At 44.0% G+C, this 17,644-nt stretch overlaps 1 protein-coding gene across 2 annotated transcripts in view; it reads left to right on the forward strand.

Moving 5' to 3' along the window:
• Positions 1 to 17,644, forward strand: part of LOC138371392 (uncharacterized) — a 238,065-nt gene that overhangs the window by 186,670 nt on the left and 33,751 nt on the right. For both annotated transcript variants that reach the window (XM_069336178.1, XM_069336177.1), the window contains exon 3: positions 8,963 to 9,664. In XM_069336178.1, coding sequence (XP_069192279.1) covers positions 8,963 to 9,664 — 702 coding nt within the window. The remainder of the gene's footprint in view (positions 1 to 8,962; positions 9,665 to 17,644) is intronic.

The raw sequence follows: 17,644 nt of genomic DNA on the forward strand, positions 1-17,644 counted from the left end.
ATATCACACTACACACTATTGAATAATATTACAGCAAAAATACTATGAAAAATCAATCAGAGACATTGAAATAATTAGGTAATTATCTCTTTGTGGCCACTCCTGCCTGACAGCTGGCGAGCAACAGACCGCTTGGGACGCACGCTGAGTCAGCGCCTGTTTTTTGCCAGACTTCCCGCCCTATAGCGGGCAATATATGCCACTTACGATATTTTTATTATTTTTCCCATGATCAGAGAACACAAATTAACAGGTTTAAAAGAAAAAATAATTATTTTTTTGTATGCGCCTGTGGGTGACAAATGCTAAATAACTTTGAGCCACACAAGGGGTTAAACATAATACAGGGTACATAACACAATCAAATTTGCCCATAGTAGGTAAGCACCATGTAAAGAATTTGGGAATAATGATGTCTAACGACCTAATGTTTAGGGAGCATAACCAAGCAAATATTGCGTCAGCCAGAAAAATGATGGATTACGAGAACTTTCAAATCCAGGGATCCCATCACAATGGTTGTGCTCTTGAAATCACTTGTGTTGTCACGTCATGAGTACTGCTCAGTACTCACTTTACCCTTCAGAGCAGGAGAGATTGCAGAAATAGAGGGAATACAGAGAACATATACGGCATACATAGACCCGATAAAGCACCTAAATTATTGGGATCGTCTCAAAGCCCTCCAAATATACTCACTAGAAAGACGACGAGAGAGATATCAAATAATATACATATGGAAAATACTAGAGGACCAGGTTCCAAATCTACACTGTAAAATAACAACATACTGGAGTGAATGATATGAAAGAAAATGCACAATGAAACCAGTGAAGAGCAGGGGTGCCGTAGGCACAGAGAACACTGTATAAACATCAGTGGTCCGCGGTTGTTCAACATTCTCCTGGCAAGCATAAGAAATATTGCTGGGACAACCATGGACATCTTCAAGAGAAAACTAGATAGGTTTCTCCAAGGAGTGCTGGACCAACCTGGCTGTGGTGGGTATGTGGGCCGCTCCAAGTAACAGCCTGGTGGACCAAACTCTCACAAGTCAGAGTTTGAGGAGTAGAGAGTACTCCTCAAGTACTTCCAGTAGAGTAGAAGTAGGAGTAGAACAACTCCCAGAACCCCATCAAGCAGGTAAACCGCCTCTAGATACAATGAAGATAAGCCTTAGGCTACACAATGAAACTTGTAAAAGCAACTGTATTGCTGCTGCCTCTAATATCAACTGGGAGTTTGAAATACCTGGTTGATACCTGGTTGATGGGGTTCTGGGAGTTCTTCTACTCCCCAAGCCCGGCCCGAGGCCAGGCTCGACTTGTGAGAGTTTGGTCCACCAGGCTGTTGCTTGGAGCGGCCCGCAGGGCCACGTACCCACCACAGCCCGGCTGATCCGGAACTTCTCTTAGAAAATCGTCCAGTTTTCTCTTGAAGATGTCCACGGTTGTTCCGGCAATATTTCTTATGCTCGCTGGGAGGACGTTGAACAACCGCGGACCCCTGATGTTTATACAGTGCTCTCTGATTGTGCCTATGGCACCTCTGCTCTTCACAGGTTCAATGTTGCATTTTCTTCCATATCGTTCACTCCAGTACGTTGTTATTTTACTGTGTAGATTTGGGACCTGACCCTCCAGTATTTTCCATGTGTATATTATTTGGTATCTCTCTCGTCTCCTTTCTAGAGAGTACATTTGGAGAGCTTTGAGACGATCCCAATAATTTAGGTGTTTTATCGCGTCTATGCGTGCCGTATATGTTCTCTGTATTCCCTCTATTTCAGCAATCTCTCCTGCTCTGAAGGGGGAAGTGAGTACTGAGCAGTACTCGAGACGGGTCAACACAAGTGACTTGAAGAGTACAACCATTGTGATGGGATCCCTGGATTTGAAAGTTCTCGTAATCCATCCGATCATTTTTCTGGCTGACGCGATATTTGTTTGGTTATGCTCCCTAAACGTTAGATCGTCGGACATCATTATTCCCAAATCCTTGACATGCTGTTTTTCTACTATGGGAAGATTCGATTGTGTTTTGTACCCTGTATTATGTTTCAGATCCTCATTTTTGCCGTACCTGAGTACCTGAAATTTATCACTGTTAAACATCATGTTATTTTCTGCTGCCCAATCAAGAACTTTGTTGACATCTGCTTGTAGTTTTTCAATGTCTTCAGCAGAGGTAATTTTCATGCTGATTTTTGTGTCATCTGCAAAGGACGACACGAAGCTGTGGCGTGTATTTTTGTCTATATCAGATATGAGAATAAGGAACAGTAGCGGTGCAAGGACTGTACCTTGAGGTACAGAGCTTTTAACATCGCTTGGACTCGATTTTATCTGATTGACTGTTACTCTTTGTGTTCTGTTCGACAGGAAATTGAGTATCCAGCGTCCTACTTTTCCAGTTATTCCCATTGACCTCATTTTGTGAGCTATCACCCCATGGTCACATTTGTCGAACGCCTTTGCAAAGTCTGTGTATACAACATCTGCATTTTGCTTTTCTTCTAGGGCTTCTGTGATTTTGTCATAGTGGTTGAGTAACTGTGACAGACAGGATCTTCCCGCTCTAAATCCATGTTGTCCTGGATTGTGCAATTCATTGTTTTCCATAAAACTAGAAATTTGATTCCTAATCACTCTTTCAAACACTTTTATTATGTGTGATGTTAGTGCAACTGGCCTATAATTTTTTGCCAAGGCTTTACTCCCCCCCTTGTGCAACGGAGCTATATCTGCAGATTTAAGTGCTGCTGGTATCTCCCCTGTATCCAGGCTCTTTCTCCATATTACGCTGAGTGCTCTCGCTACTGGTACTTTACATTTCTTTATGAATATTGAATTCCATGAGTCAGGCCCAGGAGCTGAGTGCATAGGCATATTATCAATTTCTCTTTCAAAGTCTTCCGAGTTTGTGGTAATATCCGTTATATTATCTGCAGCTTGAATGTCATTCATAAAGAAGCTGTCTGGGTCATCAACTTTCATGTTGTTTATTGGTGTGCTAAACATAGCCTCATACTGGCTTCTTAGAATTTCACTAATCTCTTTGTTGTCCTCTGTGTACGTACCTTCATTTGTAATTAACGGTCCAATACTGGTCGAGGTTTTGGATTTTGATTTTGCGTATGTGAAAAAATATTTCGGATTTTTCCTTATCTCTTGTATAGCTTTCTGTTCCAATTCCATTTCCTACTACCGTTATTTATGCTAGTTCGCACTTCAATGAGCTTATGGTCTGAGTATGAAGTATCTGAGATTGTGATATCCCTGATTAGTTCATCATTGTTTGTGAATAACAAGTCTAGTGTGTTTTCGTTCCTAGTTGGTTCTGTAATCTGTTGATTGAGCGAGAATTTGTCACAGAATCTCAAAAGTTCTCTGACCTGTGGTTGGTTATTTCCCGGGTCATTCCCTGCTATGATATTTGTGTTTGCCATTCTCCATCTTAGACTCGGTAAATTGAAATCTCCAAAAAAGATAATATCTGGAGCTGGGTTTGCTAGGTTGTCAAGTATGTTCTCTATTTTGTGCATCTGCTCTGTGAATTCCTCAATCGTTGTATCTGGCGGTTTATATATTAGAATAATAATTAGGTTTAGTTTCTCTACCTTCATTCCAAGTACCTCTACCACCTCATTAGTTGAGTTTAGTAGTTCTGTGCATACCAGGTCTTCTTTAATATACAGACCTACTCCTCCATTTGACCTAGTTTTTCTATCACATCTATATAGATTATAATTTGGAATCCAGATTTCACCATCCATGTAATCTTTTGTATGAGTTTCCGTGAATGCCCCAAATATTGAGTTTGACTCTAATAGGAGGCCATTTATGAACTTAACTTTATTTCTTGACTTTGGCTTTAAACCTTGAATGTTTGCAAATATGAATGATTGTCCATATTGTGTGTGACTTCTGGAAGGTTTTGGTAGTTCTCCCTCCTCTCTACCCTGACCCAGGGTGTGTTGTTGTGGCAATGGTTTGTCCAGTTTTGGAAGTGATACTGGGGAGTGTGGTAGTCTCTGTGTAGTTGGGGGGTGTAGTATGTGTGGGCTTGATGACGAACTGTAGTCCAGTCTTGGGCATTTCCCCTTCTCCATCCGTACTCCTGCCACGTTTCTGCCTGTCTGTTTCTCCCTCTGTTTGTACCTGCCTCTAAAAAATTTTCAGGGCTATTATATTGGACTTCTTCTCTTATATAGCGCTGTGTACCTCTGACGTGGAAATCGGGGCAGTGAAGATCGTAGCATTTCCTCTCATTGACTGAGAGTGTGCATAGCTTAGGGTGAAAATATCTACTCTGTATCAAAACGACATCTGCCTTTCCCTAACCAGTTTCGGCATTTCCGTGGGTGCATGAATGAGCATTCCGTGCCTCTGGGCCCATATCTACACTGTCCTTTTGCATAATACCAGCAAATATTTTCATTTGTGATTGTATTATTCTTGTTTGTACCCGTGCACGACTTGGCTACCTCTGTGTTTTTTGTTCCAACTTTCTCGTTTCTGCATTCATTCTCGGTATTGCCCTTATCTTTCTCCTTGTTGCTTTCGTCTTTCTCATTTGTGTTCTCATTCGTCTCATTTTTTCTCTCCTTATTCATATCACCAGTGTGCTCTACAATATTGCCTTCATTTTTGTGTACCTCGACACTATACCCTTCTACATTGCTACTTTGACTCTCTAAATTCTCAGTCCCTGGGTTGTGTTCAGAGTTCGTTGCTGTCTTTATATACTCTGCATATATTTCTGGTAGTTTTTGTGTGAATTGTAGCCTGTGTACATAGGTGACATAGTGAGTATCAACCTTGCAGTGCAAACATTTCTTCACAAAACTTTTAGCCTTGCCTTAAGGCTACCTTGAGGTGTTTTCTGGGCTTAGCGTCCCCGCTGCCCGGTCGTCGACCAGGCCTCCTCGTTGCTGGATTGGTCAACCAGGCTGTTGAATGCGGCTACTCGCAGCCTGACGTATAAATCACAGCCTGGTTAATCAGGTATCATTTGGAGGTGCTTATTGAGTTCTCTCTTGAACATTGTGAGGGGTCGGCCAGTTATGCCTCTTATATTTAGTGGAAGCGTGTTGAACAGTATCAGGCCTCTGATGTTGACAGAGTTCTCTCAGAGTACCTATTGAACCTCTGCTCTTCAACGGGGGTATTCTACACATGCTGCCATACCTTCCGGTCTCAAATGATATTATTTCTGTGTGCAGATTTGGGACCAGCCCCTCTACTATTTTCCACGAGTAAATTACAGTAGTTGCATGTCTCTGCACCTTTTCCAGTTTGTTGATGTGCTGCTTAAGATATGGGCACCATACAACCACTGCATATTCCAGTTTTGGTCTGACAATAGTTGTGAATAATTTCTTTAGTATTTTGCCATCCATGTATTTAAAAGCAATTCTGAAGTTAGAAAGTGTAGCATTGGCTCTTCACACAATGTTCTTTATGTGGTCCTCAGGTGATAGCTTTTTATCTAGAACCACTTCTAGATCTCTTTCTTTATCCGAATTCTTTAAAGATTTCTCACATTTCATAGAGGTGTCTGAATATAAAGTGAAAAAAATGCCAAAGGAGCTAAGTAAGAACAAAGCATTTGGTCCAGATGGAGTTTCACCATGAAATTGAAATTGAAATTGAAATAAGTTTATTGAGGTAAAATACACACAAAGGGATGAGGTAGCTCAAGCTATTCTCACCCCATTCAGTACAACGTGTTAATATATACATAGACACACATCACAAATAAACACATTACCAAACATTCTGAGAGGTAAAAATATACATTTCCTCCCTCACAAGTAGTATGGTATCAGACGTACACATAAATACTTTTATGACCTAGGTATACTGTATAGACAATTTGCAAGACACCTGCAGATAATTCAACAAAATATTACAATCTTGGTGCAAAATTCTTATATCTCTCAAGAATATCATCAACCTTTCCATTGTGACACATCCAGGCTATTTGTTCAGGAACAGTCCTTATCTCAGTGTTTCTATATACATTAATCAACGGACAATCAAGAATATAATGGGCAAGGGTGTGAGACCTTAACATACCACATAGTTTACACTTCGTGTCATTACCATGAACATCTATCCCATATTCCCAGTAATATTTGTACCCAAGCCTGAGCCGCATGTACACAGAGTCACTCCAAGCATTTCTCCTTTTACCATAAGTGAAATGGGTGTTTTGACTCACATACATGTAGTGTTGCATGGTTTGACTACTCTCATACATTATCTCTCTCCTCTCCACTCCCGCCTGTGCCTGAATATTTCTGATTTTGCTTCTTATTTGTCTCATTGTGAATTCACATTCAATGTCAACTTGTGGTTTTGATGTGGCACGTTTGGCCAAGTCATCCGCCACCTCGTTGAGCACTATTCCAACATGAGATGGAATCCACATGAATTTCACACTATAACCTTTCAGCTGTACAACGGAGCTAACAACGCTCCTCTTGTACCTGTCTGGGCAGTCACTATTGGCATTTAGGCACATTCCTATGTTTGTTTCCTTAGTGTAGACTGCAGTGTGGAAACCACCGCCCTTTTCCATGACTGTTACATCTAGAAAGGGCAGCTTCCCATCCTTCTCCATCTCGTAGATGAAATGCAACACAGAATTCCGCTCAAATGCCTCCTTCAGCTCCTGCAGATGTCTGACCTCAGGTACCTGAGTAAAAATGTCGTCAACATACCTTCAGTATATGGCCGGTTTCAAGTTCATGTCGACGAAGACCTTTTGTTCGATGGTACCCATGTAGAAGTTCGCAAACAGAACACCTAGGGGAGAACCCATGGTGACCCCATCTACTTGCTTATACATGTGCCCATCCAGGCTCAAGAAGGATGCCTCTTTAGTACAAGCTTGGAGTAGTTTCCTTAGAATGTTTTCTGGTATGTCAAGAGGAGTACAGGCCAGATCACGATACACTCTGCCCGCTATATATATATATATATATATATATATATATATATATATATATATATATATATATATATATATATATATATATATATATATATATATATATATAATATACAGTGGCACCTCGACATACGATTGCCCCTACTTGCGATAATTTCGAGTTACGATGTGAATTTCATCGAAAAATGCGACTCGACATCTGATGGTGTCGTCGACTTACGATATTTGTTGGTATACGTTCTGGTCGACAGAGCGAGTGGTTCCCAGTCACGCGGCCGACCTGCCTCAGTTTACTACAGCTGCTCGCTTAGTGACAATTGCGCCTATAAGAAATTCCGCTTTTGTGGTGATTTTTGCATTTTGAACATTAAAGTAATTATTATATACCTTGCCATGAGTCCCAGGAAAGTTAGTGGTAAGGCTCAACATATAAAAACCCATGTAAGGATGAGCATATAACAGATACAAGAGTACAGAATGTCTCTTCCTCAACAATTAAGAAAATGTGTGCAGCATGGGAAGAATTGCAAACCTTTGCTGAAACAACTCGCCCAAATCAAGCTGCAGTAGGTCGTTGCCTTAACCTATTCAATGACACTGATGCATCATTACAGACAAATGTTAAAATTAAGGGAACAACAAATGCCTCTTGACAAATTTGTAGTGAGACAAACAAGCACTGAATCATAACCAGGTCCTAGTGGTATTCAGACAAAACGTAGGAAAGAGAGTACCCTAGAGAAAACATCACTGATGTGATAATGGAAGGGAACTCCCCTTCCAAACAGTAACAACTCTCTTCCTCCCCCCTCATCACTATCTTCCATACGCCATCAAGAGCCCCTCCATAAAGGTAAGAGACACTTTGGTACTGTATTGTAGTTAGAAAAAAACATTGTATTCAGTATAAAATGTATTTGTATGTTAATATTTTGGAGGGTGGGGAACGGATTAATTCAATTCCCTTTATTTCTTATGGGAAAAATCGCTTCGACTTACGATCCGTCTCTGGGAACGAATTAGCATCGGAAGTCGAGGCCCCATTGTGTGTGTATATATATATATATATATATATATATATATATATATATATATATATATATATATATATATATATATATATATATATATATATATACTGTACTTAGTTTATAAATCAAATAGATAAGATTTGGTGGTCTTATCACCACCAAATCAACTAAGCCCAGATTTGTGTGAGACCAATAGTCAATTTATCCATCATGGTTATGTTTGGGGAAGAGTATCACTCAATCTCAACAATCCTGTAATGTAATTGTGTGTTCCCATAGTAAGTGTAAAATAATCCAGAGTTGTTCAATAAAACCCATGTTATCTTGAGGTTATCTTGAGATGATTTCGGGGCTTTTAGTGTCACCGCGGCCCGGTCCTCGACCAGGCCTCCACCCCCAGGAAGCAGCCCGTGACAGCTGACTAACTCCCAGGTACCTATTTACTGCTAGGTAACAGGGGCATTCAGGGTGAAAGAAACTTTGCCCATTTGCTTCTGCCTCGTGCGGGAATCGAACCCGCGCCACAGAATTACGAATCCTGCGCGCTATCCACCAGGCTACGAGGCCCCCAAAGATGTGTTAAGATGTAACCAACAGTGTACTTATTGTCCAACTTAGACTAAGAATACTTGATCCTTCCCCATTATCACATACGATACATACATTTCCTTCCATTATTCATAATAAAGTAAGGATGGGTTTTGTTAGTCTGCACTCTCAGGTATGGCTTACAAACAGCCCTGCTGCTGCAATATGTTACCTAAATATATTAACCCATACTCCGGGATATGTTTATAAAAAATATTGGCCTTGCTGTGAATATGTTAATCTGTCAGTAATATTAACCCTGCTCTGAAATAGCTAATGCAAAGAATGTATAAAAATATTATGTAATTTGTATTAGTAAATAAAGTACTGTAATATTAGTTTTTGTTGTAAATACATCAAGCATAACTAAATATTCTTTTCCACAGGATAACAAGCCAGAGGAATGTTCAGTGTGTTTTAACGATTATGATGACAATCGGCTACGACCTCGCACACTACCATGTGGCCACACATTCTGCTCCCAGTGTATTGAGAATGCTATCAAGAATGGTCAGCTAACCTGCCCCAGCTGCCGTGCCGAGCACGTTGCCACAGCCGCTACTCAGTTCCCAATTAGCTATGCTGTGGAGGCTTTTGTTAGGAGACTCAAAAATATCCAGCTAACAACTGAGGAAGTAGTGCCAGCAAAATCTTCTGAAGGTCCCGCCAGAGGCATCAGCAAGAAGTTACGTTCCCTGGTGCAGGAGCAGAAGAGCATCATCAGCAGCCTCATTACTAGCTGTGAAGAGGTACTGTCCCAGCTGGGGGAGTACCGGGGAGAGCTGGGGGACTGGAAGACTCACCACCTCCAGCTCCAGGACAGACTCTATGCTCTGGTAGAGCAGAACAAGTCAGCAATGAAGCTCTTGGAACTGGAGGATACCAGTGTGGTGGATATGACAACACAAGGAGAGGAAGGGAAGACTCAGCTGCAGGCCATGTTGGGGAGCCTCAACACAGTCAACACCCTACAGGAGGTTGACACAACCATAGACACAGCTGATGAGTGCAGCATGAAGGTAGAAGATTGGCTCAAGAAGTGCCAGGAACTCTTCCCAGATGTCAAGACTGTCCACACCTCAGTGAAGGTACGTTGCTGAAGGTCACATTGTTCTCACCCAACTGAGTGTAGTATTGCCTCTATATAAACACTTTTGACATGGAGACACAATAAGATGAGAGTAGACTTTATATATAGGAAACTTTCTGGGGGAAGCCCCTTCTGCTCCACGAAGCTATCCGGACTGATATGAATGTATTAGACCCCTGACATCAGTCAAGTGAATGGAGTTCTAAGCCTAACGGGGACCACGAGCCAGAATCTGGCCTCCCCTCAGAAAGGCACGACGAGCAATGGCCTATAGAAACCCCGTGTGGTTGAAAGCATTCTATATCTGCCATCAACCGGGTAATGCACCCAGAAAGTAGGCATCCCAAAACAAACCTCTATTCTGGTTAAAAGGTTGGTACTGGAAGCCGAACTATTGGACAGAACTCCCCAAATGAAAAATGAGCAAACGAACATGGTGTCACAACCTTCACCGTGCCGCCGTCTGCGCAGCAACCCCCCCTCCCCGGGAGGGAGTAGGGGAGCCCCAGACCCACATGCCGGCTATCCACACACGAGTTCTGTGGCTGATGTGCTTCCTGGACGGTTGTGCGACTCTGGCTCTGAATTTTCCAGTGCTGTACCTTGTGATGTGGTCCTGTCCTGTGGTGGTGTGCGAGCCAGGAGTACTTTTACCAGTACTCGGTCTGCTTGCGCCTAGGGTTACCTTCCCTAGGAAGGTAGCCCTAGAGTACTGCCTGTAAGTACTGCCCATGGAGCTTGGGGCTACCTTCCACAAATCACCTTTGGGGTATACCGCTGCTGTGGGCTTTTGCTGCTTGGTGATTACCCTCCATTGGAGTCAGCTGGGGTGCTTCATGCACCCCTCTTTGCCTCTGGGAAGGAGGTAGTTTTCGTCACTGTTGGGATGCAAGGTATTGTGCAGCTAGTTGTCACCTACTCATAGTGGCCGGCTCTGTTCCGCCTGGGCACGTTGTGCTCCTGCGAGATTTTTTGTTTTTTTATTGTTTTTGTTTTCCTGCCTGGTGGGGGGTCTGCCCCTTGGTTTTGGTCCTCACCCCAATTATATCTTGGTAGTCCTCTACTAGGTACCCGTGAGTGTACATGTCTCGTGAGTTCAGCAATTTGGAGTTTGTTTTGGTAATTTTTGGCGCTGGTTAGCAGTTCCTAGTCTAGGCTTCCCCTAGTGAGAATACGCGACAAAGGGCACTGGAAAACCCTATGTGGCTCAGTGGTCTGATGGAGGCGTCCCTCGAGTCCCATCTTGCTTCGTACGAGTTTTAAAGGTTGCTCTGTCTCCTTATCTCAGGGTGACACTCGCTGTTTGTGCCTCCGTCATGCTGCCTGTTGGGTCGGTGACACCTTCAACCTGGAGTCCTGCGAGTTTTGTTCCTTGTTTGTACTCCAATACACCCAGTCCACTGATAATGATCTACGGGTGCAGGCAGCTACGGCATTGCATGCGCGTTTTAGGTTGCTGCAATGACCTAGGTTGGATGCTCACCCAGAAGCCCTGAGACTGCCCCATGTTTGGTTATAGGGACCCAGATTTGGGGATGTTAGTCGTTTCGACTTTGGTTTTGTCAGTGCCCCCTTGTCCTTCCCCTGCTGTTGTTCGTCTTGTTCCTCCCCCCTCCCCCTTGCTTCTGGCTCTGATGCATCTGAGAGTTTCAGAGTCGGGGTAGGGTTTAGTTGGTGTTGAGACTCTGACAGTTTCAGGGGATGCCCCTTCCTGTGCGACGATGGAGGCATTCAAGCCTGTTCCTTCAGCTGGTGCTTCTGGGTTTGACCAGTGGGCCCTCTTTATTCCAGCTTTTCCGGCGGCTTCTGCCTTTTCTTTTGAGGCAGGGGGCTTGGAGGACGGCTCAGCCCCGGGGCCTGATGTGGAGGTTCCCGGGGCAGGGGGGAGGGGACGACTTGGGAGGCTTGGGCCCATTACACCCCGCTTGGTTTTTGGTACTCTCGGAGCAGGGCTTGTTACAGTGGGTAGGGTTTTCTTATCTTCCCTCCCTGTACGAGTTTGATATGGCGTCGACCCCTCCCCGTATTCGGTTCTGTGTTTTCTTGTGTGCTTCAGTCCAGTCCTTCCGGAAGTTTTTGGCCTCTCGCATCCCACCTCATGAGGTGCAGGAGGCTCTTAAGGTGGTTCAGGTTTACCTGGGGGACAACTATGTGCACCTCAATGCGTGCTTGTTCACCCCTGCCCTTCCTCGGGATGTCGGCATTGTGCAGCTTCACATGCAGGTTCCCACCCTTTTAGCTGCCCTGGTTGCTGAGAATTTTTGTGCCCGTGGCCTTTTGGTGTTGGTCTTGCGGTTCTTTTCCCTTCTCGAGCGGTCTTTGAATTGACTTGAAGAGGACATGGAGGGACTTGGGACCGATCCTGGGTCTAATGCGTTGGTTTTGACAGTGCGGGCATCGTCTGCCCTGTTGAAGCTGTTCGTGTTGCGGACATCCCGCATCCCTGCAGGATGCTGCAGGATGCAGTGTCTGTTTTTGTTTCTTATCTCGCATGTCGGCAGGCGATGATCTTTCAATCCGTGGAATCCGCTTGGGCTCTGGTTCTTAGGTTTCTTTGCCTGTTTGTCCTTTGCTGTTTGCAGAGTCTGTGGTGGTGCAGTATCTTCAGGTAGCTTTTTCCGGTTGCCGTCCCATGTCGAACTTGTTTGTTCTCCAGGGGGCCTGTGGGGAGGTCTTCCCAGAAGGGTTGTGCCAGGGCTTGGGGTTCCTCTTGTCGTGGTAGGCCAGTGGTGCCAGTTTTGGGGATGACACAGCCTTCAGAACTGACGACGGCTGGTTAGCGTGGTGATCGCTCTGCTCATAATGGGCTTTTCATATCGTTTCTGATGGCCTGCGGTAGTGTTGGGTGGCCCCTCCTCCTTTAGGGGGTTCGGGGCTGGTGGGTGGGTCCCTCAGGTGAGTCCCGCATGTTTCCAGTTCTGAAACGGGACTGTGCAGACCTGCAGTTCATTCTGGACTTGCTCTGTCTGAGCCCTTGGGTCTCCTGCCCCTTCTTTCGGATGTCTACTCTGTCCCAGGTCTGTCTTTTCTTGGAGCCGGGCACTTGGATGGTGTCCCTTGACTCCGGGATGCATATTGGCATGTCCCAATTCATCTGGGGTTCAGGGACTGGCTTGGTTTTGTTGTGGGGCATCAGGCTTACCATTTTCATTGCCTTCCATTCGGCTCGAATCTGGCACCTTGCATGTTCACACGCCTTACCCAGGTTATGGTGGCCCATCTGCTTCTCTTAAGGGTTCGGATTTTGGCCTACCTTGATGACTGGATGGTGTGGGCTCCCAGCCAGTCCGCACGTCTGCTCGCCAGGGATTTGGTTTTTTCCCAGCTCACCTGATTCGGGTTCCTGGTGAGCTGTACCATCTGGTTCCCTCTCAGGTTCGGTCTTGGCTGGGTCTTGTGTGGGACTCTCGGAGTGCTTCCTTGTCTCTTCCTCCGGAGGCCCTTTGGCAGCAGTCCCGCCTTCGCCTGTTTCTGGGGGGATCCCGGGTCACGCGGTGGTTGCTCGAGGGTTTGTGTGGGAGTCTGAGCTTAGCAGTGATGGTCTACCCACCGGGTCGGGTTTGGTTTCGTTGGTTGTTCTGATTCCTTTGGGGTCATCCCTTCGGCCTCTCTCGCGATCGCTGGGTTTGGCCTCTGGGGGCCTTGCATCAGTTGCTGAGTCGCCGACTTCCTCTTTGGGTTTTTCGGGGGTTCACTGCCTTGCTGCCTACCCGAGCCCTCGCTCAATGTGTTCATGGACGCATTGTCTCTAGTCTGGGGCTTTGTGACCAGTGCTCAGAGTACCGGCCAGGAGTGGTGAGGTCTTTCCTTCCTGACCCACAGCTTGGTGTGGGAGTTTGCGGTGGTGTGGCTGTCACTTCGTAGGGTTCAGGTTGCTCGCGGATCGATGGTCAGGCTCCATTTGGACTGCTCCCCAGTGGTTCATTGCCGGGGTTCGATGCGGTCCTTGGCTCATTGGGGCTGGTAGCTTCGGGTGACTCGTCTGCTGAGTTCTCAGTGTTTGGCTCTCCTGGCAGTTCACGTTCGGGGGGGAGGGGGTCCAACGTCCTGGTGGACGGCCTGTCTTTGTTCATTCCACTGTCCACGGAATGGACGGTCGACGCTGACTCGTTCAATTGGCTCTGCCGGACATACGGGCTTCTGGAAGTCGACCTCTTCGCATCTGCATGGTTGGGGCGCCTCCCATTATATGTGGCACCCTTCCCCAACTGCAAGGCTGTCAGGGTCGACGCCTTCAGGCAGGACTGGTCAAGGTGGGGTTTCCTGTACCACTTCACCATTGTTCAGCTGTTACTCCAGGTCCTAACTCGCTTGGAGACTACCAAGGGAGAGTAGTCCTCTTAGCTCCTTGGTGGCCGGCCCAGCCTTGGTTTCAGGTGCTGTTTGCTCGATGTCTGAACCCCACGGGTCTTCCCGTGGCTCTGCCTCTTTCAGTAGATCGGACCAGTCCGTTACGTAGCTGGTTCTACTTCTCCTTGAGTCTTCATGTCCAGTCTTTTTGATGTGGGTCTATCTCCGTTTGTATGGTGATCAGGTGGCTTTGTTAATGGTGTCCCACCTGCATGCTTCATCTCTGTTTCAGTATGAAGTTTCCTGGCGGTCCTTCCGTTATTTCTTATCCCTTCGTAGGTCTCTGTTACGGTTGTCCTCTCCTTCCTTTCGTTGTTGTTTTGGGACTGTCATCTTATGCAGATTACTGTATAAACCCGCTAATCTGGACTATATGGGTAGGACCCCATGCCAGATAAGCCGGTTTTCTGGATTAACATACTTTTTCACCGCGTGAGTCCAAAAGTGACCATTTCCAAAAATGTTTGTACAGACAACCACTTGGTTTGCAAACTTAAGTTATCCAAAGGCAGGCATGGAGGGAGCTGTCAAGTCAGTCAGTCAGTCCAGTCCAGTCAGTGGAGGAGAGGTAGTGAGAGATGTGTAATTACCTAAGTGTAGTTACAGGATGAGAGCTACACTCGTGGTGTCCCGTCTTCCCAGCACTCTTTGTCATATAACGCTTTGAAATTACTGACGGTTTTGGCCTCCACCACCTTCTCAACTAACATGTTCCAACCGTCTGCCACTCTGTTTACAAAAGTGAATTTTCTTATATATCTCCGGCAGCTTTGTTTCGTTAGTTTAAATCTATGACCTCTTGTTCTTGAAGATCCAGGTCTCAGAATTCTTCCCTATCAATTTTATTGATTCTTGTTACTATAATGAACGTAGTGATCATATTGCCTCTTTTTCTTCTATCCTCTAGTTTTTGCATATTTAATGCCTCTAACCTCTCCTCGTAGCTCTTCTCCTTCAGTTCTGGGAGCCACTTAGTGGCATGTCGTTTGCAACTTTTCCAGTTTGTTGATGTGCTTCTTATGATATGGGCACCATACAACCGCTGCATATTCAAGCTTTCGTCTAACAAAAGTCGTGAACAATTTCTTTAGTATATCTCCATCCATGTATTTAAAAGCAATTCTGAAGTTAGAAAGTGTAGCATAGGCTCCTCGCACAATGTTCTTAATGTGGTCCTCAGGTGACAGTTTCTATCTAGAACCACCCTTAGATCCCTTTTTTTTTTTTTAGAATTCTTTAAAGATTTCTCACATAATTTATAGGTTGTGTGGGGTCTATGTTCTCCAGTTCCACATTCCATAACATGGCATTTATTCACATTAAATTCTATTTGCCGAGTGTTGCTCCATGTACTTATTTTGTCCAGGTCTTCTTGAAGAGCATGACAATCATCTAGGTTTCTTATCTTCCCTATTATCTTAGCATCATCAGCAAACATGTTCATGTAATTCTGTATTCCCACAGGCAGATCGTTTATGTAGACAATGAACATTACCGGTGCGATAACTGAACCCTGTGGTACTCCACTCGTGACATTCCTCCAATCTGATACCTTGCCTCAGTTTACGGCCCTCATTTTTCTGTCAGGAAATTTTTCATCCATGTTAGAAGTTTACCTGTCACCCTCCAATATGTTCCAGTTTCCAGAACATCCTCTTATGGGGAACTCTGTTGAAAGCCTTTTTTAGGTCCAGATAGATGCAGTCAACCCAACCATCTCTTTCCTGTAATATCTCTGTGGCTCGATCATAAAAACTGAGTAAGTTCGTTACACAGGATCTTCCAGATCGAAAACCATACTGTCTGTCTGATATTATTGTGGGAACCGACCTGTGAGATTTATATTTATTTAATTTATATGAATTTATATTTACGTTAATTTATATACTTCGATAGCAATTTGTATAATGTTAAGTGGACTGTATTTCTGCAATAATCTCATAATCTCACAAATCGATCCTCTACACATTAGGGGGGGTTTATTAGTTTATATATATGCAGCCAATCAAACTACAGAATTAGACTACATACATTGAAAAGGTTCCTTATCTTATAGTACAGCAGGTTAGTCCACCAGGTATAACTAGGGTGTAGACACCAAATTATCCTCTTTGAGGTAGCTTCCATCACCCAGTAACTGGTGCACAAAATCTTGCTTCCTCGTCTTGACCTGTCAAAAGTGCGCTAGCTGTGAAGCCAGAATCCTATATATGACAAGCTATATCAGAGAAAACACTATACATGGAACAATAAAGACCTGGCTTAATTACCTTTAGTTTGAGGCTATGTCGTGCTCTAACCGGCTCACCCTATATAATGACATTAATGGCCATAAATGAAAGATACATGGGTTTCGGAAAGAACACTTAACTTGAATTTGTTGACAGCGTGTGATAATGGTACACCTTTGGTTTCCATAACACTACGTCCAAGTAAAATTAACAGGAGCCGAATTTGCTCCCGAGAGCCTCTGGTCTAGTCTCAACAACAATGGCTGCCCTCCTTCCCCACTCTGACGCCTAGCTTACTTTGTCCAGATTTCAGAAAGTGATAGAAGGGTCACATTTACTCTACTTTAATATTGATAATTAAGTTAATTTATATAAGATGTTTTTATGATGGTAAAGTCCAAAGACTAATGTATTTAAGAATAATTCCCACCATAATAGGTGGAGAATATAATAGTATGTGGTGATGATATCCCGTTTTCTATAGACGGTAATTCCACTACAAGTTACGTTTTCTATGGGTTAACTTGTTTATACAATACAGCTATTATCTGTATGTATGATATATTAAATGGTGTCGGATTTTCCGACATAATTCCCCAGGGGGCTGCTCACGGGTCGAAGTCCTACTTAGAACAGACGAACACCGATACTCCTCCTTCGAATTATTAGATTAATTTGATGTTAGTAGTTAGTAATCACACATTTGTGTGTCTGTTCGTACAGGACGGATGTCCCGTACTAGAGTTGCAGGGGTTAGAAGTCTAATGCAATTTCATTTCCCTGTTAACTCTTGAAAGGCTAATATTCAAGCCTTATTACATATTATTTAACCCAGAAGACTGAATGTGATCAAGTACTACAGTCAAGTATGATTCAGGGACTGCAGTGAGATCAGTGACATTAGATATAACTTGAAGTTTTTTCAAGTAACTGGTCACTGATATATAAACACTGAGGCCCATGGAATACATCTTGATTAAATAATAAATGTATCAAATCAGTCATCAGATTTATTGGGGTTTAATTTAGTTAATTGATTCAGAAGATTGAATAGCTCATCATTAAAGTAAAGTATGGTTCTGAGACTGCAGTGGGTTCAGTGACATTGGTCGCAGTGACTTGTAGCTGTTTTAGGCTACTGTTCACTGATTTGCCACTGAGGCCTCATGAACTCATCTTCAGCTTTAAATGATGATACTAACATCAACCTCTGTTGGTATAGTCAGCTGTAATCTCCTTAGTATAATGCTACTGGAGAAATATAATCAGCTGACAAATTTAGATCTCTACTGGTATTGTTTATCTGCAGGCATAGGTCTCCTCAGGCTTGATACTGGGCCTGAGAGTAATTTACCTCCTGCAGAGTTTAACATGGTTATACCCTGATATTTAGTAGG

The sequence above is a fragment of the Procambarus clarkii genome, chromosome 35 (genome assembly GCF_040958095.1).
Source record: "Procambarus clarkii isolate CNS0578487 chromosome 35, FALCON_Pclarkii_2.0, whole genome shotgun sequence".
NCBI lineage: Eukaryota > Metazoa > Arthropoda > Malacostraca > Decapoda > Cambaridae > Procambarus > Procambarus clarkii.